Raw genomic sequence first — 24,277 nt, forward strand, 5'->3', positions numbered from 1 at the left:
GACTCTATTTAAAGCATTTTTAAAAGTTGTTAATAGCTTTTTTGTCTCTCTGTTCTAAGTGGGTGACTTCACCAGCTATCAACTTTCCAATCTTGAAGAATTGTTTTTGTAAAATTTTAAGATTAAAATCTGCTAAGAACATTAAGTTTGAGACAGGAAGCAAGGGCATTTTGAGCACCTATTAGCAATTTTAATATAATGCTTTTTAATATTTTATCTATAGGGGAATGCAGAGGGTCAGGTTAGACTGTTAGAATGGAATTAGCCAGTTATATTAGAAGGCACCGTTTTCTGGCCCAGCTTTTATTCTTATTGTCACTCAGCATTATTTGCCTGGATCTACGCTTCAGGCAAAATTGCATACTACCGCAAAAGAAGAGCTGTTTTGCACGTGTATGTGCTCAATCGCTTCAGTTGTGTCTGACTCTTTGTGACCCTTTGGACTGTAGCCCACCAGGCTCCTCTGTCCAGGCAAGAATACTTGAGTGGGTTGCCATGCTGTTCTCCAGAGGATCTACCCAACCCAGGGATTGAACCTGTGTCTCTTACATCTACCTGCATTGGCAGGTGGGTTCATTAGTACTAGCGCCACCTGGGAAGCCCTTTCATATTGTCACTCAGCATTATTTGCCTGGATCTACACTTTAGGCAAAATTGTACACTGCCACAGAAGAGGAGCTCTGTCCTTGGTGATAAAAGTGGAATGTGACCACTTTTATCAGTTGGGTGACTGTGGCTCTGCTGTCCTCAGTATGAATCCAGGCCCAGTGGGGCCAAGTTTGCCTCTGTGCAGTGAAAGGAGCATCTCTCTATTATCTGAATAGTTCATGACAGAGGAATCATTTGTTGCCTCTCCTGTATAAAGGAAATGGACAGGTCTCTTACCACAGAGATTTGGGATGAATTTTTGAAACTCTGACATCCTTTCATTAGAACCCCACTGGTTTGGGGCGTGTTGAAAACTCACAGCAGTTTCTCTTGAAGTCCTATCCCTTCCCTAATATCCTGAGTAGTCCTGTCTCAGGTCTTCCCAGCCCCCGGCTCTCTTGCACATGATTGATTCCATACTTTCTGTTTCTGATAATCCTGCCTTACCCACCATGGTCAGGAGCAGCACTGCATATTGCGGAAAATGCTTGAATAGCTTGGGAGTTTGGGGTTGACATGTACACACTGCTATGTTTAAAATGCCTTTCCATTGGGGAAAAAAAAAAAATGTCTGTCTGGATTCAGCTCCTACCTGTGTGGCCTAGAACATTCCCTTGAGTTTTCAGACTAGTTTCTCTCCACTGAGGTCAAGGTAAAGCCTGCCATGCTTGCCTCAGGGTATTGTTGAAAGATTCTAATACAATGATGAAAATACATTGTGCCACTTGAAAAGAGTATCCTTATAATGAATATGTTTAGCACTCAAGTCACCCATTTTTTCATTCCGTATGTAACAAGTAATGATTGAGGACCTATTGTGTGCCAGGCCCTGTTCTCCGGGTTAAGGAAGGAGCACTGACCTGGCCAGCTGAAGTCCCTAAGGAGCTTACATTCGTTGGGGCGGCAAACAGTAGTCATCCCATAGGTCAGATAATTTCCACATGTGGTGTGTGTGCCAAGGAAAAGCGGAGTAAGGAGGTAGAGTGGCCAGAAGGCAGATCAGGGAAGGCTTCTCAGGAAAAGTTGGAGCACAAAGAGAGGGAGGCATGCGCACCCTGGGAGGAAGAGCATTTCAGGTAGAAAGAGTGTGGATGCTGAAGCCTGAGGTGTGGGGTTACCTGTAAAATACAGGATGCCCAATGATCATGAATTTCAGGCAGAGTGTTTTATTTATTTAACTGTGAGTATATGACAAATGGCTGTTCCCTGGTGGCTTAGATGATTAAAAAAAAATTGCCCACGATATGGGAGACCCAGGTTTGATCTGTGGGTCGGAAAGATTCCCTGGAGAAGAGAATGGCTACCCACTCCAGTATTCTTGCCTGGAGAATCCCATGGACAGAGGAGTCTGATGGGCTATAGTCCACAGGGTCGCAAAGAGTCAGACACGACTAAGCGACTACGCTTTCACTTTCACATACGACAAATACCGCATGCAGCTTACTAAAAAGAAAAATCATCCTTTGTCTGAAATTTGAATTTAGCTGAGCATCTTTTCCCCTCTTCTCACAAGTCCGGCAAACCTCCAGAGGCAGGAATGAACCTGGCGGGTGTTTGGATGTGGAAGGAGGTTCTTGTGAGGAGGGCAGGGGGAGTGAGACAGCCGTGTAAGCTTGAGGGTAAATTCTGGGTTTTATTCTAAGGGTAAGGAGAAGCCCCTGGAGGGTCTGAGTTAGTGTAGGATGTAATCCAGCTTGGGCTTTGGAGTGATCACCTCTGCTGCACAGAACAGGCGTCAGGGAAGAAGGCTGCAGGCAGCATGTTGTCAGCACTCTCATGGCCCTTCCAGCTCTGCCCCACACCGGGAGCAGAGTGAACCCTTCCTGAAGGATTTTGTGGAGAAGATCTAGGCAGTCCTACTCTGATATTGGAGGCTGGACTGTGCTCGTGGGACTTCAGGAACCACACGCCTGGTTTCCCTGCTAAGCGCCGGCCCTGGACAGGACAGATGGCACTTCCATCCCCAGCCATGGGGCCGCCCTGCACCCATGTCTTCATCTGTCATGATGAGCGACCTTGCCCGTGTGATTACGTGGAAACCAGAGGACACAATGTGTGTGAAGCGCGTTTCCTTGTGCTTGGCTCTTGGTGCACTGTGGTTTTTCTTGTTCTCTGTCATCTACCTGCTTCCCCAGGCACAGCCTTTCCTAACAAGCCACTTGGCCAAAATATTCATCAGCTCAGGTGTTTGATGGAGAGGATGGGGCCAGGTAGTGGAACCGCTCACATGTGGAGACATCTTCTATCATGTGCATTTCCTTTTTGAATCTTTAGAAAAGGAGAGTAGGCCTGGGCGGAGCATGGAGTGGGGTAAAGAGATCTTTTTGAAATTTTTTTTAAAACATGTTCCTTAATGAGTAGCTACCTTAGATAGATTATCAGTACAACAAATATGTGTATACATATACGTGTGTGTATCATCAGTTTACCTAATGAATATAATCAGTGGTGTCATTTTGGTAGGTAACCCACATGGTGGTGTCTAACTATATTTTTTAGGTCTCATAGCTAATAGAATTACTATAGAGTACCCAAGCCAGCACCTTTATGTTGTAGATGAGAAAATATGAAAATCACATGGTTTAAGGTTATACCTCTAGTTGTTTGTGGAGTTGGACATAGAATCTGTTTTGGTGGATTCCAGATTCAGCAGCCCTCTTGTCCCTGCCCTTTAAAGTGCCTCTGACACTTGATGTCTTGGTCCAGGGACGGGATCTCAGTCATCACCCAGCCCCGCCACTCACTAGTGAGTGAAAAGTGAAAGTGAAGTCACTCAGTCGTGCCCGACTCTTTGTGACCCCATGGACTGTAGCCTACCTAGCCTGCTAGGCTCCTCCGTCCATGCAATTTCCCAGGCAAGAGTACTGGAGTGGGTTGCCATTTCCTGCTCCAGGGGATCTTCCCGACCCAGGGATCAAACCTGGGTCTTCCGCATTGTTGGCAAACTATTTTACCATCTGAGCCACAGGGAGGTCACTAGTGAGTGGACCTCTGCAGGTTCTCAGCACCTTCAAGTCTTGCTTTCCTCACATGTAATATGGGCATGGTACCCACCTTGTGGGGCACTTCAGGGGATTAAATGATGGGATACAGTCAAGTTCATTTGTTTTTTTTCCAGACACACTGAACTGTAAACCTTCAGTCAATGATTGTATGCTTATATAATGTAATGCCTTTAAAAATTACTCAATAAATGTTCTTTGTTTAAAAAAAAATCATAATATGAAAGTTTACATAAAGAGAATCCTAAGCATCCAAGACATCAACCTCTAGAGGTAATCTTAGACTTTTCTTATGCATTTTGCATATTTACTTTTTGACCACACTTAACTCTTGGAAAAATACGGATGAAATTCTGTATGTCAGTGATCCATTAAGGCAAAACCCTTCACATTATCCATGAGAGAAGAGGCCATATCAGAGCCTGATTATTATTCTTTCAAAAGAACAGAATATTACTGCAGAGATTAAGGCTAGTTCTGCAGACATACATGCAGATATACATTAAATCTCCTACTCATTTTTGCTGTAATTTTATTATTTCTTTTCCCTCTTTAAAATTCAATTCGAGCTGTAGGCATCTCTGTTGGTAGTTTCTGTTTTCTTAAATGTAAGAATTGTCCGTCCGAAAGAGCTTGAAAGTAAGTATGACCTACCTGAGGTCTGTTTAGGAACTTTGCTTTGATTTACATTGTACATTGATGAAGCTGCAAAACCTTCTCGGATCAAAGAAGTTTAAATCATTGGAAGGAGGAATGTCAAAAATAAAATTGGTTCATTTTAGATCTCCTTGCTCAAGAAAAGTGATTCTTTGTGCCCTCTCTCTGGGAGATGCCTTCATGTTCCAAAGGTCTAGCCTGACTGGTCTTTTCTGGTTCTATTTCCTCTTCATACTAAAAAAAAATTTTTTTTAATTAAAGGATAATTGCTTTACAGAATTTTGTTATTAACATGAATCAGCCATAGGTATACATATATCCCCTCCCTTTTGAACCTCCCTCCCATCTCCAGCCCCATTCCAGCCCTCTACATTGATACAGAGCCCCTGTTTGAGTTTCATGAGCCATACAGCCAATTCCCCTGGCTATCATTATGTAATAGTAATGTAAATTGCCTTGTTACTCTTCCCATATATCTCACCCTCTCCTCCCCTGACTTTCTATTTTGTAGCCTTGGGCTAGTGCACTAAAAAGATTAGTTCCTGTAGAAGTTTCACCTTCAAATCAAAGGTTATTATAGTCATGGTTCTGCTCCTCTATTGATTGTTGCATGCGTGTTGCCATGAACTCAGATGATTTTCAATTCTTAGACTCACTACAGTGATTTGTGGGAGAATTTAAGGCTGCAGAGTCGCTTCCCTGGCAGAGGGCCTGACGGAGGACTTGCAGGAGTTGGGTGGAGGTGGGGGTAGGCAGTGGGAGGGTCCAGCACCACAGATCTTATCCCAGAGAGAGCTCTAAGGTTGCAGTTGGAAAATTATAGCCAAGCCAGGAGGTGACCACAGGCAGAAATAGGGCCCTAGGGTTCTGAGAGCCAGAAGAACACTAAGATGATGAGAATGAGTTGAAGAAGAGCTTCTAGATCAGGAAGACAGGGGGCTCTCCCTGGGGTCCAGCTTTCTTAGGTAGGATGGTGTGCTGAGTGGTTAGACTCATTTAGGGAGCCAGGGTAGATTGGACAAAATAGTTAGGGATGAGGAAGTTGAATTACGATCCCTGAACAAGATTTTCCCTGTATTGTCAATGATGTTCTTATTTAGGAAAATGTTGCTCATTTGAGGGCTGTTTTGTTTCAATACGTGGAGTTACTGCTAGTGCTGGCTTTCTTCCAGTCCTGGTAATCCACTGAGGTTTCAGAAAGAAATGTGTTTGTTTGTTTTTCCTCCACTCCCCATGGAGTAATTGATTTATGTATAATTTAATTATTTTTTTAACCAGTTAGCTTATCACAGTGTACAAAAACAGCCACCCTAAAAACCCACTGTCCTCATTCTGTGTCAAGACACTCAGAATGGATTTTTCCTCTATTATGAGTGTGTATGTAATGGTAAGATTTCTTGCTAAATTCAAAATACACTGACTCCATTTCCCATACTGAGATGCCCTTGAAATCTCACATGGTATTATCCAGTGATTTAGAGTAAGAAGAACTGAGATGAATGATCAGTTTCAAAGAGGAATTAAAGTCTTGAGTATTCTGTAGGGAAGTCATATTTTAGAACATCACCTTGGACTGTATTTTCATCAGAGTAAATTTTGGAAGATTCTTCGAAGGGCGGAGGAGTGAGTGTACTCCCCTTTATCTGATCTCACTAATGTGTCTCCTTTTGCTTGAGTTTCTTTATTCATAGCCGTGTCTCATCTCTCCCTATCATGCTCTTCATGAGGACGTTTTTTATTGTGACATGCTGCTGTTATTTATTTAATATGGGATTGACTATGAATCTGTGCCCTGCTTGCTCACCCACATGCTTTTGTGTGCAGTGGAAGGTCTCGCAGTCAGGTCAGCAATCTATTTGAATCCTTCATGGTATAAATATGCTTTAAAGCACTGTCTTATTGAGTCCATTTACAAAAATTTAATTTGAATTAAATAATTCAGTCCAGCCTAAGCACACAGGCACAGATGTGTGCAGTGCTGCTGGGACCAGCTTCGTGCCCTTGGAGCCTTCTTTTCTGCTGGTTCTTCCTCGTTTTTCTCACTTACAGAGTGTTTTTCCTTTGTGATTTTTGCCTTTCATGGTGATGCTGCTGTGTAAGCGCTCAGTTTTTAGACATAGACATTTCAGGCAAGTTGGTGTTTTCTTACGAGTAAAAACCATTGCAGCCTTTCTTATGAGAAGTCCTTTTGAGTCTCTGAAGCCATTCACAAAGCTGGTCAAGTCTAATTTCACTCCACAAAAAGAAAAGAGAATATGATACTTTTCCTATCCAGGAATTCCACCCACCCCCAAACTTAGCTGCCCTCTGCATATTGCTTTCAGATCACTTGCAGCGGCAGAGGGCTTTATGCAAATTGCCCAATTATTTTGGATTCTAGTCAAAATCACCTTGCTTTATTTCTAGAGTAGTGAAACTGCTTTCTTTGAAAACTTGCCCAGAGCTGGGGGTCTAACCAGCTTGTCTGACTCTGCATTGCTGACCTGAAAGTCTAACCTCACTTACATCCATGCCTTCTCCATGATCCTCCAAGGATGTCCCCTACCCTCTCTCTGGCTCTGTTCATTTTTATGGGTCCACCCGGCCATAGAAACATTATTTTCATTTCCTGTTTATTAGCCATCTTTAATAATCTCATATTAGTGAATGGGTGATATGCCATCTTAGAATTATATGGCCAGTTTGAGCAAAGAGGTCAGACATCAATATCAGTCAGTGCATTCTTCATTTACTAGAAAATGTAAATCTGCCTTAACTTTCTTTGGTACCCTTTTTGAAGTCATTCCTGTAAAATTTGGTACTTCTGCTTTCTCTCCTGCTCTCTAAACTCTGGTGCATTGACAGAACAATTCAGTCTTCCACAATGGTTCTCACAAGATTGCTGAAGGATTTTTTTCTTTCCTCATCTCTCTTTCCAACAGGTTTTATCACCCTGTTGCTTGAGATAGTGTGAAGTGAACAGCCACAGAATGAGGGGAAGCCTTGATCCGTTAGCCTTAAACTCTGAGTTGCATTCCTAATTTGGAGATATGATGGAGTTCTGTGCCTCAGATGACTTGCTGTTACCTTTCCAGACATGCCAGAGCAAATAACAAATCATTCCTGTCCTTTTGCTAAATAAATGGCACAGAAGCACCTTTGCATTCCTATCCCCTGGCGGCAGTGTTCAAGTCTTTTAACTTTCTACCGTAAGAGCCCCCCTCTCCTTCTGCATAGATGTATGAAGATTAAATGATTAAGGAATTAGTGACTATGAAGTTTTTGAAGGACAGATGTGAAGTGTAATCATATGCTTCTTGGGACCTTGACTGGTTATTGTTGCATCTGAGAGCAGACCTCTCTGGGTTGCTAGCTAAAAGTGTGGGAGTCTGAAATATTAATTAATATTTATTAATAATTATAACCCACTGGAGGATCATGGAGAAGGCAGGGATGTAAGTATTAATAATAACCCACTTTCTGTGTACCAGGCACTGTGCTCCAGGCTTGGCACAGACGTTAATTCATTTGCAAATGAACCGCATACTTAGTGTCTCTGGTTCCTGTTTCTCAGGTTGAAAATTGGTGTCCCCATTTACCTTGGAGAGCGAAAAATCCCTATGAAGAAGCTGATCGTAACTCCTTGGTAAGTGGTTTTGGAAACCTCTTACCTGGCTTGTGATTTGGGGCTGATGCCAAGTGATACATGTAGAGTCTTCTAGAGATGCCAGTTGTAATCTGAAATAATAGGAAACTAAAGAACTTGTGTCCCCAGCCCTGTGGAAATGTGAGTGACCACGTGATCCCGTTAGCGTTATGTTTGTTTATTGAGCAGTTCTCTGAGGGTTCCTAAGTCAATAAGACCTGGTGCCAGACTTGGAGGTGCCCAGTGATCTGGTAATGAAGGTGGTGGTGGTAAATGGTGACCACACCCATGTCAACACTGAAACACAGGCCCACGGAAATTAATGAGGAAGGGGCCAGCACAGCCTGCGTGGGTCAGGAGAGATGTAAAGAGAACATGACCTTGGAGTTAAATTTGAAGTGATGAATGGATTTATACCAAGTCAGGGAGAGAAAGATGTCCCTGATGTGAGGTGAAAAGGTCCCCATACAAGAGCCTGGCGTTTTCAGGAGAAGAGCCTGGGACAAGGCCATAGGCGTCTGAAGGAGCTGGAATGAAGAAGAGATGGGAAAGGTAGGTAGGGGCTGTGAAGCTTCATATTAAAACTCAAGCCCTTATTCTTTTCCTCAGGGGTCAGCAGACTTTTTCTGTGAAAGGCCAGATAGTAAATACTTTCCTCTTTGTAGGCCATAAGGAAGTCTCTGTTATACCTACTCAATTGTGACCTTGTAGCCCAGGGCAGCCCTCATCATATGTAAATGAGTGGGCATGGCTATGTTCTCACAAAACTTTATGTAGAAAAACAGGAAGTGAGGAAGATCATCAGAAAGTAAGGAGAGCATCAAAAAAGCAAGAAAGTTCCAGAAAAACATCTACTTTTGCTTTATTGACTACACCGAAGCCTTTGACTGTGTGGATCACAACAAACTGTGGATAATTCTTAAAGAGATGGGAATATCAGACCACCTGACCTGCCTCCTGAGAAATCTGTATGCAGGTCAAGAAGCAACAGTTAGAACTGGACATGGAACAATGGACTGGTTCCAAATTGGGAAAGGAGCACGTCAAGGCTGCATATTGTCACCCTGCTTATTTAACATATATACGGACTACATCACGGGAAATTCTGGGCTGGATGAAGCACAAGCTGGAACCAGGATTGCCGGGAGAAATATCAATAACCTCAGATACGCAGATGACACCACCCTTATGGCAGAAAGTGAAGAAGAAGTAAAGAGCCTCTTGATGAAAGTGAAAGAGGAGAGTGAAAAAGTTGGCTTAAAACTCAACATTCAGAAAACTAAGATCATGGTGCTCTGTCTCATCACTTCATGGCAACTAAATGGGGAAACAATGGAAACAGTGACAGACTTCATTTTCTTGGGCTCCAAAATCACTGCAGATGGTGACGGCAGCCATGAAATTAAAAGATGCTTCCTCCTTGGAAGAAAAGCTATGACCAGCCTAGACAGCATATTAAAAAGCAGAGACATTACTTTACCAACAAAGGTCCATCTAGTCAAAGCTATGGTTTTTCCAGCAGTCATGTATGGATGTGAGAGTTGGACCATAAAGAAGGCTGACAAACAATCGATGCTTTTGAACTGTGGTGTTGGAGAAGACTCTTGAGAGTCCCTTGGACTGCAAGGAGATCAAACCAGTCAATCCTAAAGGAAGTCAGTCCTGAATATTCATTGGAAGGACTGATGCTGAAGCTGCAACTCCAATATATACTCTGGCTACCTGATGTGAAGAGACGACTCTCTGGAAAAGATCCTGATGCTGGGAAAGACTGAAAGCAGGAGGAGAATGGGACGACAGAGGATGAGATAGTTGGATGGCATCATCGACTCAATGGACATAAGTTTGAGCAAGCTCCAGGAGACGGTGAAGGGCAAGGAAGCCTGGCATGCTGCAGTCCATGTGGTCACAAAGAGTCAGACATGACCTAGCTACTGAACAACAACAAAATACTGCTCTGTACTGTTTGCTAATCTTTTCTCTTATGTCTATTTTTCCTTCTGACTAGACTATATTTAAGAACTGGCACTATGGTTTATACTTTTTCATTATCCTTCCATCCATCCACTAACATAAACCTAATCATCTATTTAAACCCACCCTTGCACTCAGAGACAACATACTTGATTGTAGGTGAGCTTCACATGGTGAGGCATATAACTGCTAACCATACTGCCATCTGCCCAGAAATTGGCCATTTATCTATTTATCCCTGCTCACATCCCATAATAGTCCTTAACCAGACTATGGACACCCTACTCCAAAGGACAAGAGTCATCAACAGGCCTCTGCCTACAGCTCCACAATGACACTGCTCTAGGTACCCTTTTTTCCACTGGGTTTCTGAAAGAACCAATATCTTCCCAAGAATTTGAAAGTTTTTTCTGTAAAGGGCCAGGTAGTAAATATTTTCATCTTCACAGGCCACATATACTCTGTCACAGCTATTTAACTCTGCTCTTGTAGAAGGAAAGCAGTCGTAGATAATATACAAACAATGGGTGTGGCTGTGGGCCCATGAAACTTGATTAACAAAAGACGATCCCTGTGCTATACCTGGGAGCATCAACAGAGACTTATGCCTGAGTCTTACCCCCAAAAGCTGTCATTTAATTAGTCTTGGATATGGTCTGGGCTGGGGGAGTCTAAAAAGATCCCTGCTGCTGCTTCTGCTGCTAAGTCGCTTCAGTTGTGTCCGACTCTGTGCAGCCCCATAGATGACAGCCCACTAGGTACCCCATCCTTGGGATTCTCCAGGCAAGAACACTGGAGTGGGTTGCCATTACTTTCTCCAATGCATGAAAGTGAAAAGTGAAAATGAAGTCGCTCAGTTGTGTTTGACTCTCAGCGACCCCATGGACTGCAGCCTACCAGGTTCCTCTGTCCATGGGATTTTCTAGGCAAGAGTACTGGAGTGGGTTGTCGTTGACTTCTCCGAAAAAGATCCCTAGGTGATTCTAATGTGCAGGCATGTGTGGGAACCACTGCTCCAAAATTAATAAACACACCTGGCTTTGACACCAGGGCTTAAAGACCTCCATGATCTTCTTGACCAGCGAATGAAGTCTCTGCCTAGTAGATCCCTAATATGACTTTTTGGGCCTCCCTAGGGAGTACCGATCCCCAGAGCACCCATAGTGCTCCATTTCTTCACCACCCCCTCTTCCATCGATCTCTTCACTTATTTGTTCAGTAAACAGTTATGAGTACCTGCTGTTCTAGGTGCTCAATACCCGGTGGTGAGCAATATTCACAGTTTCTCCACTCCCTGTGCTTATCATCCTCACCTCAAGTAGTACTAATCACATTTCAGTTAGTGTCACTATTATACAATGCATTAGTTGTAATTATCAAAAGGTTTGCATCTCCTTGACCACAGGCTGATCATCTCTAAGTCCCATACCAAGAACCAGCCCAAAGGAGGAGGTGAAGGAATGACCATGCAATGTATGAATACACCCACTTCAGAGGTTGTGTCTCCAATGTGTTTTTTTAGAAAGCAGGGCAGAGGCAATGGCAGGCAGCTATTAAAGAGTGGTGAAGGGCTCAGAAAGACCTCAGGTTTCTCGAGCTTTGAAAGGAGCATTGTGGTTCCATGGTCAAGAGCAGAGGCTTTGAGGTCAGAGAGACAGAGGGCTCAAATCCTGGCTCTCCCACATACCTTCAATAGGATCTTGAAGAACCCATTTTTGGTTTGAACCCCAGTTTCCTCATCTTTAAAATGCAGAAAGCAACAGTACCTACTTCCAGGCTTGCACTAAGGACTAAATAAAATATAACATGTGAAGTGCTTAATATCTGGTGCATAGGAAGAGTTCAACGAATGTTAGTTCTAAATGGGCACCATCAGTATTACGGCTGTCATAACTGGTGACATATGATATTTTCACCATCAATATCATAACTGTTGATATTACTGCTGTAACTAAAGCCCGGATCATGGTTTTAGCATATGGAAGTCACTTAACAAATGAGAGCTGACATTGTTTTATTGATAATACTGCTTTTTCATCTCAATACTGCCTCTAATCCTGTGTGGACCTTGGACCTAACACAGTGACCTCACTGGACAACAAAGTAGGAGCAAGGTGGGACATATGCTGTCTTACCTCTTCCATCTCTAGAATGTCCCTTCAAGTGTTTTCTTTTGGAACAGTTGACATATTGCTTCACGCTAACTTGGCTGTTGGGTAGAGAGTCTCAATGGGCAGTTATCCAAACAGGAGGGAAGGAGAGCTAAGCACTTCTGCTTGACCAGCCGTGTCAGTCTAAAAGTGATTAACGGAGGACTCAAGCTAGAAGCACACTTCAGTGAAACCAAAAAACCTAGGTAGAATTAACAGACTCAGAGTTGCAAGTGGGCTAATTGAAATAGGATTGGATCAGGGCTTTCGAGAAACTCATCCTCTCCAAATTAAATTACAAACAGGAACCTGCCCTGTTTGAAGATTTAGAAAGTGTGATGTTGAGGAGGGAAGGGTATGCATTTCAGCAAGAGACAGGGAATTAGGAAAGTCAATAATGTTTTGTGCTGCAGATGTTGGAAGCACCTGTAACAGCAGAGAATAAGCTCCTTAGTTTGAATTTTCTGGCATTCATTTATCAAGCCTCTGGAGCCTGCAGCTACAATGAAAACATATTAGCCTTTTCACAGTGTATGTATTTAGCGCCTGAAAATAATCTTCTTATCTCCTGTTTAGTGAATTATCACTTTCATTTTCCTCCACAAGAAATTACACACTAATAGAGGGCTTTAAGAGTTTACAATTTCTTTTTTGTATTCTGATTTTAAAATTGAAAAGTAATCTCCTTACTCCTTGAGCTCTGCCAGTGAAGCTGAAATCCTAATGTCATGGCCCAGTAAGTACAGAGACGTAATTAAATCACTCCACTGAACTAATTCACCAAGAGGGCCACCACTGAAAGCTGTCTCTGCAATCTTAAATCCAGATTCCTTAGTCAGGAGGCCCAGGTGAACAAGGACCTGAAAAAAAAAAAAAAAAAGAGGGACATACTGATTCTCATTGGATCAAGTACAAATTCCACAGAAACCCACCAAGAAACCACCCACCAATTCCAAAGTCATGTTTACATTCTAACAAAATCTCAACATGGGGTAAATAATTTTTCTAGAAGGTACACAGAAAGAAAGGAATGATCTCTCAGTGTTGTTTTAGAGAAATAAAGTCAGTACTGCATTTCGTATGGCTATGGACAGATAATCCTGCCTTCCGAAGGTGAAAAACCAGGTTTAAGGGCGAGTCAACCAGGACAATAAAATACCTTTTAACAATACTGGGCTTTTTTTCCACAGCTGGAATATTTTTAAGCTTTTAACATGACAAATTTCAAACACTAACAAAAACAGATATGACAATATAGTCAATTCCGATGTACTTAACAATTACTGACTTCAACAATGACTAACTCCTGACAGATCTTATTTAATATACACCCCTCACTTTCTTCCAACCCCTCCAGCTTATTTTGAAACAAATCCGAGAAAGCCTATCATCTGTAAAAATCTCAGCTGGAATTTCTAAAAGAAATAAATTTTCACTTAAAAAATATAACTGTAATATCACTGTCACCCCTAACACAGCTATTAATTCCTTAGTATCATCCAATATCCAGTTAGTGCATACACTTGCTCAATTGTCCCTTATTTTGCCCAAGAGCAGTTATTTGAGCCAGAATTCAAATAAAGTGCATAAACTTCTCATACCTCTCTTAGCCTTCTTTAACTGTCGGTTAACTGCCTGATCTTCCTTTCTGGGAGAGGGAGGGGCTTGTAATTTACTTGTCAAAAAAACTGGGTTGTATTTCCAGTAGAGTTTTTCACCCTCTAGATTTTACTGACTGTAAAACAGATTTTTCTGTCCCTTGTGTTTATGGTAAATCAGTAACTACAGCTGCAGCCATGATCAAATTTGTATTTGATTTTTTGGGGCAACACTATTTCATAGGTAGTGCTGTGTGCTTCCAGTGGTAGGAACAATATCTGGTTGTTTCTGTTTTGTGGTGTTTGCAGCTACTGATGATCACTAACTAGATGCATTAATCCATTATGGCTTGCCATTGATGACATTCTATCATTCCTTCTGCATTCATTAGCTGTAATACTGGTACTTCTAGAAAGAGAAACTATCACTCATGGACAGCCTGCATAGGAAAAAAAACCTGGTAAATATCTGATTCTTTCCTTTTACTTACTGGTTTTCAAAATAACAAATTTGTTCTTTAGCATTCTCTAATGATGACAAAGGAAGATTTTTTTAAAAATATGTGTATTATTATATATGAACATGAACATAAGTATATTTGATGGGTTTCAATACATTGCAGTTATTATTCTTACTGATTACCAAATTGTGCCACCTCGGAAAATGGGAGGCTATTAAACTTGGCTTTCAAGTTCTTTGAAAAAATTCTAGCAGTCTTTGATAATTTTTTTTCATATATAGAAAGATAATTATTATGCTCACATGAGATTCATATTTAATACATATCAGTATGTTTTAGCTGACAGTGAGAACAGCATTCAGTATAGGTTTCCAGGTGTAAATTCAGAGTAGCAAGGCAGCTTTTAATGTGGTCCAACTGACTGAAGTCTGAAAGGAAAACAGCGATGTTAGCTTAACTAAACCCAGGGTATAAGAGCTTCACACTCAGGGATATCACAGGGGGTTTCCCAAGCATCTCCTCATGAACGTCAAAACAAACTGGCTCAAGTTTAATTTACAGTATCTCTGTCTCAGGAACACAAGCAGAACCGCCAGCAAACAGAGCAGCAGTGAAACTCACCAGCTGGCTGCCCAAGTTACAGAACTGACAAATACCCAGAGTGTGAAACTGTCATGATGATGTAACAGGAAGTTCTTTAAGGTTGCATTCGAGTAAAGAAAAGAGAATTAAACTTCCTGATGCTACTGAGAGTGAGTCAGATGGTACACAGGAAAATCTTACAGGCAGATATTCTGCTTGGCTCCACTGAAGAAACACGTGTGCTAGTTCCTGCTAAGATTGTTGTAAACTGGGGAAAGGAAAGCCCCAAAATGGCTGTGGAAGAAGACACTGCGGATTCACCCCAAGGGAATATCACTGGGGACATGACATTTCTCTTAGTCTTGCCTCCATGAAAATCAAATTTTCAAGAAAACTGGCATTCAGCTGAAGTGAATTAATCAGAAACTCACTTTCTTCCGCTTTCTCTTCTCAAGATTCTGCTTCATTGCCAAGGACTTGATTGCTTGGATCCACGCATCAGCCATTCGCCGGATCCGCAGTCTCATCCATCGGAATTCTTCATGCTTTTTCATCATACTGTAGAGAATATTAACATCTGTACGAATTTCTGCCTAGAAACAGAAATTTAATAAAAATGAATAGGAGATAAGAAGCCCAAAAGCATAATGGTTTTCATGATGTGACGTTTGAAAACTTGAAAGAGAGAGTCAATTAAACATGTGGCTTCAAAAGGGAGTCTGGTTCATTGAAGAGCTTTGCTTGAAGGTCCTGGGGCTGCAAATTGAAGCAAAGGGCCACTGACTTCTGCTCTGCTATATAAGGGACATCATTAAAAAATTAGAAGCGGAGAAAAGCAGCACAGGCATTGCCAAGCCCTGAGCTAGGTCAAAATGTGTATTTTACAGTGAAATGTGCTTGATGCATCTTGAAATTGTCTGCACCCGAATTTATTGGCCCTTTGGATCTACTTCGGGGGAGCAGACTCCTGGGAAAACTGAAGTTTATCCTTAACAGACTACCTGCCGTTATGGAGGTTGCCACAAAGCCTCATTCCGTCCACAAAGTAGGAAAATACATGCTCGCCCTCTAGTCTTGTCCCAATCCAAATAAACAAAAGTTTATTATTTTCTACAAGGAATTTAAAAGCCAGGGGTATCACTTTCCTATTGTAACTGAATAAAATTTCGAATTCAAGCCAGAATAACTTAAAAGTCAGAAAGAGTATTTTTCTACAATAGTTGGATATAACCAGTGATTGAGAAAACAGGGAGAAATAATAACATTAGTATTTTTTTCATATAAAATCTAAAGAAAGCATGCTGAATCCATCTTTCAGCAGTCACCATAATTGATTCTAATCATTCATCTAACCATGCCATGACTCAACTATGTCCAAGAATCCCATGGTCTAAGCGAGGCTCAGTAAACTCTGGCTCTTTGACCAAATCTTTCTTAGTTCAGTTGCTCAGTTGTGTCCGACTCTTTGCGACCCCGTGGACTGCAGCACGCCAGGCTTCCCTGCCCAACAGGCTCCAAGTCCTGGAGCCTACTCAAACTCATGTCCATCGTGTCATGTGATGCCATCCAATCATCTCATCCTCTGTTGTCCTCTTTTCCTCCCGCCTTCGATCTTTCCCAGGATCAGGGTCTTTTCCAATGAGTCGGTTCTTCGCATCAGGTAGACAGAGTATTGGAGTTGCAGCTTCAGCATCAGTCCTTCCAATGAATATTCAGGACTGATTTCCTTTAGGATGGACTGGTGGGATCTCCTTGCCGTCCAAGGGACTCTCAAGAGTCTTCTCCAACACCACAGTTCAAAAGCATCAATTGTTTGGCTGTCAGCCTTCTTTATGGTCCAACTCTCACATCCATACATGACTGCTGGAAAAACCATAGCTTTGACTAGATGGACCTTTGTTGGTAAAGTAATGTCTCTGCTTTTTAATATGCTGTCTAGGCTGGTCATAGCTTTTCTTCCAAGGAGGAAGCATCTTTTAATTTCATGGCTGCCGTCACCATCTGCAGTGATTTTGGAGCCCAAGAAAATGAAGTCTGTCACTGTTTCCATTGTTTCCCCATTTAGTTGCCATGAAGTGATGAGACAGAGCACCATGATCTTAGTTTTCTGAATGTTGAGTTTTAAGCCAACTTTTTCACTCTCCTCTTTCACTTTCATCAAGAGGCTCTTTACTTCTTCTTCACTTTCTGCCATAAGGGTGGTGTCATCTGCGTATCTGAGGTTATTGATATTTCTCCCGGCAATCCTGGTTCCAGCTTGTGCTTCATCCAGCCCAGAATTTCCCGTGATGTAGTCCGTATATATGTTAAATAAGCAGGGTGACAATATGCAGCCTTGACGTGCTCCTTTCCCAATTTGGAACCAGTCCATTGTTCCATGTCCAGTTCTAACTGTTGCTTCTTGACCTGCATACAGATTTCTCAGGAGGCAGGTAAGGTGGTCTGATATTCCCATCTCTTGAATTTTCCACAGTTTGTTGTGATCCACAAAGGCTTTAGCATAGTCAGTGAAGCAGAAATAGATGTTTTTCTGGAATTATCTTGCTTTTTCTGTGATCCAGCAGATGTTCGCAATTTGACCTCTGATTCCTCTGCCTTTTCTAAATCCAGCTTGTACATCTGGAAGTTCTTGGCTCACATACTATTGAAGCCCAGCTTGGAGGATTTTCAGTATCACTCTACTAGCGTGTGAGCTGAGTGCAATTTGCAGTAGTTTGAGCATTCTTTGGCATTACACTTCTTTAGGATTGGAATGAAAACTGACCTTTTCCAGTCCTGTGGCCACTGCTGAGTTTTCCAAATTTGCTGACATATTGAATGCAGCACTTTCACAGCATCATCTTTCAGGATTTGAAATAGCTCAGCTGGAATTCCATCATCTCCAGTAGCTTTGTTCGTAGTGATGCTTTCTAAGGCCCACTTGACTTCTCACTCCAAGATGTCTGGGTCTAGGTGAGTGACCACTCCATTGTGGTTATCTGGGTCATGAAGATATTTTTGTATAGTTCTTTTGTGTACTCTTGCCACCTCTTCTTAATATCTTCTGCTTCTGTTAGGTCCATACCATTTCTGTCCTTTATTGTGCCCATCTTTGCATGAAATGTTCCCTTGGGATCTCTAATTTTCTTGAGGAGATCTCTAGTCTTTCCCATTTTATTGTTTTCCTATATTCCTTTGCATTGTTCACTTAGGAAGGCTTTCTTATCTCTCCTTGCTATTCTTTGGAACTCTGCATTCAGATGGGTATATCTTTTCTTTTCTCCTTGCCTTTCACTTCTCTTCTTTTTCTCAGCTATTTGTAAGTCCTCCTCAGACAACCACTTTTCCTTTTTTGCATTTCTTTTTCTTGGGGATGGTTTTGATCACTGCCTCCTGTACAGTGTTACAAACCTCTGTCCACAGTTCTTCAGGCACTCTGTCTATCAGATCTAATCCTTTGAATGTATTTGTCACTTCCACTGTATAATTGTAAAAGATTTGATTTAGGTCATACCTGAATGGTCTAGTGGTTTTTCCCTACTTTCTTCAATTTAAGTTTGAATTTGACAACAAGGAGTTCATGATCTGAGCCACAGTCAGCTCCCGGTCTTGTTTTTGCTGACTATATAGAGCTTCTCCATCTTTTGCTGCAAAGAATATAATCAGTATGATATAGATATTAAACATCTGTTGATGTTCATGTGTAGAATCATCTCTTGTTTTGTTGAAAGAAGGTGTTTGCTATGATAGTGCATTCTCTTGGCCAAAGTATTTTCTGTACAGAGCAGTATAGAAAGAAGTTTGTACTGTAAAGGCTTGTATTGAAATGGAAGGAGGTCAGTAAGGGCTGTATAATAAGAACAGACTCTGGGAGAAACTGATAGGTACTGAGTATGCAGTATATGTACTTTCCTCTCAATACTTATTTCAACTACCTAAAGAATTCCTGAGAGGTTTCTGTCTTACCATCTTCTCCATATCTAATCCTTTATGTTCTGTTTTTGATGAGGAAAGATTCAGAGAAGTTAACTTCCTAAGATCTCATGGCTGCTAGATTGGAGAGTATGATTTATGTTGTCTGGAATATATATGGCCTGGGCTTAGGAAAAAATCCACCAAGGTCACCAGGTGATTCTAATGTGCAGGCATTTTTGGGAACCATTGCTCCATGTTGCTTCCACAGTTATCTGTTTAAATAACACATCTGGCCCTTTCACCAATGCTTAAAGACCTTCATAATCTTCTTGACCAGCAAATTAAATAGAGATAGACTGAGACTCAGATCTTCTTTGGTTTCTAAGGCTGTATTTGTATACCACCATTTGCTTTTGCAAGACTCAGAGTTGAGGCTTTGGATGGACCTGATGACTGAGCAGAATTTGGATAGGCAGCTGACTGGAAACAGCCATGTCATTCTCCCTGATAAGGATTCTTGGGATATTTCTTAGCCTATTAAAGTTGTTAAGTGTAGTGCTTGTAGTAAATTGCTTTTCTTTTTTTCTTCTTTCTGTTCTTTCTCTAGAATAATGAAGAAGGTTGTTGGAAACCGATCTGGCTGCCCAACTGTAGGAGATCGAATCGTTGAGCTCATTTATATTGATATTGTAGGACTCGCTCAATTCAAGAAAACTCTTGGACCATCCTGGGTTCATTACCAGTAAGTGCTCCATATTGTTCTTAAATTTTTAGAGCTTGTTATTTTGTTAACAAGAGTTACATGGTTGCCAGTAGAAAAGGCTTATCGAATATTATCTTTTGAACTGTGTAGAGTATTTCTCATTCCTAATTGAAATTCAGATTCTCCATGGTGTCTTTTGACTTTCAAGTACTCTTCATTAGTTTCACTGATTTAAGAGTCGAAACCAAATGTCCAGCCTTCTTTTTTCCTCCCCTAACACTTAGCTTGCGTCTCTGTCTGCATACACTAATCTCATCCGTTTAGTCAAATAACAATTTTGATAAAATGTGGACAGTGTCATTTCTTGTGTTCTTTAGATTTGAGATGACAACTCATTTCTCTGTCCCTTTCCTCCATCAGTATTGTTATAATTCTTGGAAGAAAAAGCTGGGTGTAGCTTGTCTAAATGCTAGAGTCTTATACTTTTAAAGATAAGCCTCATGCTTAGTATGACCTGAGTTCAGTGTTACTCTGTGCACAGTTTTTATTATTTAGTAGAAGATCTCACTATTTCCCTATTTGTGCGTTTGAGACCATGACTTAATATTTGAAACAGTTTTACATGGTACACAAGCCTGACACTAAATAACATTTAATTGTATAATGAAGTTTATTAATTTTTCAGTTTCCTTAACAATCTTTCTAAGAGAGGCTTAGTTTGATGCTACTGTATCTCAGATACTACTTTTTTTTAATTGGAGGATAATTGCTTTACAATATTATGTTGGTTTATGCCATACAACAACGTGAATTAGCCATAAGTATATGCATATCCCCCTCAACACTACTTTTAACACTTGCATGGGAATAGCAGTAAGTCTCAGTGTTCAGCAGGCAAAATAAAGTATCCAGTTTGACTTTAATAATTCTTATTAATGAAGAATAATAGGAGAATTGATCAGAATGGTGGAGTAGGAGAATGTGGAACTTGTCTCCTGCTACGTACACATCCAGAATACATCTAAACATGGAACAGTTCTCATTGAAAACTAACTGAAGCTTGCAGAAAGAGTCCTATGTGACCAGGACTGTAAGAAAGACCCACATGTAATTGGGGAGGAAGGAAGGAAAAGCGATCAGGCAGGGATCCCTGGGAGGGCACTCTGGAAAAGGGACGCTGCCCTGGGAAGTGGTGAGATCCAGACTGGGGCCCTGAGCCGTGGGGTCCTACCCGGGAGAGATGAACCCCCTTGTTACGTTGATGGACCACCAGCACTAAGGGGAGAGCTGTGGGAAGCTTAGACCCTGCTTGTGAGGAGCACGTGTGCCCGGGCTTGCCCATGAGGCAGGGCAGAGAGAATGAACAGAGGCTTCCTGCAGCTGCCTCGGTGTGTCCAGCCCTAGCTGACTAAATGCTCCAGCCCCGCTTACTCCACATCACAGCATGGCCCTGGATCCAGGGTGACCACGATGAGAGAGGGAAAACAGTGGGACATAGAGGCGACCTGGTCCCAGGATGGAACCTGAGTGGGCGGCAGTGGCTATTGTTGAAGCTTACTCAAACAGTGCATTAGAAGCAGCCCAGATCTCTGACGGCAGCTCACCCTAAATACCTGGGCACACAGGCTCCACCTGCCAGCGATGCCGCAAATAGTCAGAGACAGAGGAGATTGGGGGCGGCGAAAGGCAGTCTGTGAGGGGCAGAAGGTACTTGGACCCAAGACTACATCTCAGTAGAGGAAGGGAAACGGTGGCTGGTGCCCACACAGAGAGCATGTCAGAGACAGCTCGGATCTCTGTGGTTGGCTGACAAGCTGAGAGCCTGCACCCTCTGCCCTTGCTTCAGCACTCTGCACTCTGGGCTGAGGGTCCCAGCGCTGGGACAGGGGAACGCACACACTTAACGGGAACAGATGAGACTTCCTGGTGGTCCAGTGGTAAAGAATCCATCTTGCAAGGCAAGGGACATGCATTCAGTCCTTGGTCAGGGAACTAAGATCCCACAGGCTGCAGAGTAACTAAGCCTGCACGCTACAACTGCTGAGCCCATGAGATGCAACTAGAGAGTCCACGTACCACATTGGAAGATGTCGAATGATGCAGCGAAGATCCTGTGTGCTGCACCTACGTCCCCATGCAGCCAAATAGATAGGAACAGAGCCAGCTTGAGCCGAAATCTCAGGACTTCTGCTCCAGAACCTTAGGATCAGATCACCTCTCATAGGAAGGTGACGGCCGCCTAGCCCAGAGGAAGCCCCACCTCACCCCTAACTTCAGCTCTAGCCCCTCCATCTCCAGTCCCCCCCATAGCAAGGTGATAGCTGCCAGCATTCCAGGAGGAAGGGCGACTTGAATCCACATCAAATCCAGCTGCCATAAGGTGAATGCCACAATAAATTGAGTCCCACAGGGTTTTTTTTTTTGGTGGGGGGGTTTCCTAGTGCATATAAAAGTTATGTTTACCCTATACTCTAAGTGTGCAACACCATTATGTGTAAAAAAAAATGTACATACTTAATTTTAAAAATACCTTCACAGTTATGAAATGCACAGTGTGAGAATATAGTCAGTAATATGGTAACAGATGGTAATTAGATTTATCATGGTGATCATTTTGTAACATACAGAAATATGGAATCACTAAGTTGCACGCCAGAAACTGGCATAGTGTTATAGGTCAATTATACTTCAAGAACAAAGATGCAGGCAAACTCATGGAAAAAGAGGTCAGGTTTGTGGTTATAATAAAGTGGGAAGTGGGGGAGGAGGAGTTGGGGGATAGTAGTCAAAAGGTATAAACTTGCAGTTGTGAGATAAGTAAGGGATGTAATATACAATGTGATAAATAGTATTAACACTGCTGTGTTACTTAGGAACGCGGTTAAGAGATCAGGCCCCAGGAGTTCTTATCACAAGGAAAAGAAATTTTATTTTGTATCTCTACAATGATGGTTGTTTACTAAGCTTGTGGTATCCATTACACATTGTATATAAATCAAATCATTAAGCTATACACTTGAAACATTCTGTGCTGTGTGTCAATTATTTTTCAATAAAACTGGAAAGGGAAAGCAAACTCTTTTAAATAGGTTATTGCTAAAAATTGCTAACCAACATCTGACAGTGCAGGGTTGCCACAAACCTTTAATTTGTATTTAAAAATTGAAAAAAGAATGAGTATCTGCAAAATGCAAAAAGTGAAGCACCATAAAATGAGGTGTGCCTGTAGTTTCTTAAAAAAAAAACAAAACAAAATATAAATCTGGGCTTGGTCCAGAATGGCAGTTTGTTGTTTTCTTTTCAAATCTTCATGAATCGCAGACCACCATAAATGTTCTCTGTTATATGGGAGTAACCATCTTTATCCTTGGTTAATAGGCCTTATAAGTGAATAAAGTTTTTTTTCTTTTTAGCAACAGCATTAAAAACAAGAAAGACAGAGCTGTTTTTCTCTGGCTTTCGCGAGTGGCAGGCATCTGATGAACATGCCAAAGGAACTGGCCTTTTTGAGAGTCCCTGGACTCACATATTCTCATCATTAAGAAAGACTGTCTGGATGGAAATATATTCTCGGTGGTAGCATTTAGGTCAATTAAAAAGGATGATTTTATTATTAAAATGGTCACTGCTGATGGATATTTGATTCTTGTTGGATGAAAAGGCACTATCTCAGAGGGGATTTCATGAGAGAGTGTAATGTTTATCCCTCCATTCTTCAATAAATCATCTGTGTCAGTGATATTAGCTGGCAGGAGGTCGGTTAGGACTTAGCGTTGGTGTCTTTGAGATGTGATATATCTGAGATTCTCATCCAAAGGCCAACCAGGTTCTCTAGAAAGTTTCTTGCCTATTCCTTTTCCTTTTAAAGATTAGAAATTAGTGGTACTCCCTGTATTCATCATGGGTAATGGAAGATGATAGGGAATTCTGTTAAATGTAAAGTTTATCATTTGATGCTTTGTTTAGGCACAAACTTATGAATCCTGTTGATCTTGAAAAAATATAAATTCTGTCCAATTTGTGTAGGGACCCAGGGTGTGCTGCAGTTCATGGGGTCGCAAAGAGTTGGACACAACTGAGTGACTGAATTGAACTGAGGGCATTCAATTAAACATGTATTGAATACCTACATGTGACTAGTGTCCTGCTAGGTACTGCGAAACTCATATCTGTTTTGCTTCATGTGAAGCCTTTGCTGGGCATTGAGGACACACAGGAAAGTGAGATGCAAATAGTCCAAGATACACTGTTTCATATCAAACTGCAAATTAGAAAGTAGGTCCTGGCAAGGAGGTTGTGAGTATCCAATCTTGTAATAGTGGGGCTTAGCACAGAGAGAATGTTCCAGGAATCATTTGGCATTGCTGCAGCCATCCCTGTTAGGAAGCCAGCTGCCTCGGGCAGTGAGGCAAATATCTTTTAAAGTCATCAGTCTGTTTCTGACACTCCAGACACACAAAAGGCATTAGAGGAACAGCATAAATATTAACAACACAAACCCAATTCCAAAACACACAGATATAGAAAGTGATTGAAGAGGGAAAACTATAATGTTCAGCCTCCCCTGTCATAGACAGTGATCAGTCTCTTGCCTCTGGTTTGTAAAACAAACCAAGATCAGCTCAAAAAGAAAAGAAAAAGGACAATTCCCAGATCAAAGCTTTGAGTATGTAGAACTACAAGTGTAGAGACATCCCATCATCATTCATTCTGTAGTCTTCCACTCAGTAGAAGCCAGCATCACGTAGCACACATTTAGACCCCGTATAAAAGTCCAGGATTTCAAGTGTGAGGCTCCTGCCAGGCGTCTTTACTCATCAGGGTTTGTTTTAATTATCCAAATATAAAATAACTCCAGCAAGACTCTAAGTTAAAAATAGAATCACAAGCTAGAGAGTGTTAGAGTTCATTACAAACAAGTGTAGGCAGCCAAAGCCTTCAAGGCAAAGGTTCCTGTGAGGAGGGCGGCTGGCTTCTCCCTGC

The 24,277-nt window shown here is 41.8% G+C and overlaps 1 protein-coding gene across 1 annotated transcript in view; it reads left to right on the forward strand.

Annotated features, from left to right (window-relative positions):
* Positions 1–24,277, forward strand: part of MGAT5 (alpha-1,6-mannosylglycoprotein 6-beta-N-acetylglucosaminyltransferase) — a 387,153-nt gene that overhangs the window by 232,542 nt on the left and 130,334 nt on the right. Inside the window, exons 7-9 of the mRNA XM_043488382.1 lie at positions 7,861–7,932; positions 14,901–14,960; positions 19,125–19,333. Coding sequence (XP_043344317.1) covers positions 7,861–7,932; positions 14,901–14,960; positions 19,125–19,333 — 341 coding nt within the window. The remainder of the gene's footprint in view (positions 1–7,860; positions 7,933–14,900; positions 14,961–19,124; positions 19,334–24,277) is intronic.

The sequence above is a fragment of the Cervus canadensis genome, chromosome 15, assembly GCF_019320065.1.
Source record: "Cervus canadensis isolate Bull #8, Minnesota chromosome 15, ASM1932006v1, whole genome shotgun sequence".
Classification (NCBI taxonomy): Eukaryota; Metazoa; Chordata; class Mammalia; order Artiodactyla; family Cervidae; genus Cervus; species Cervus canadensis.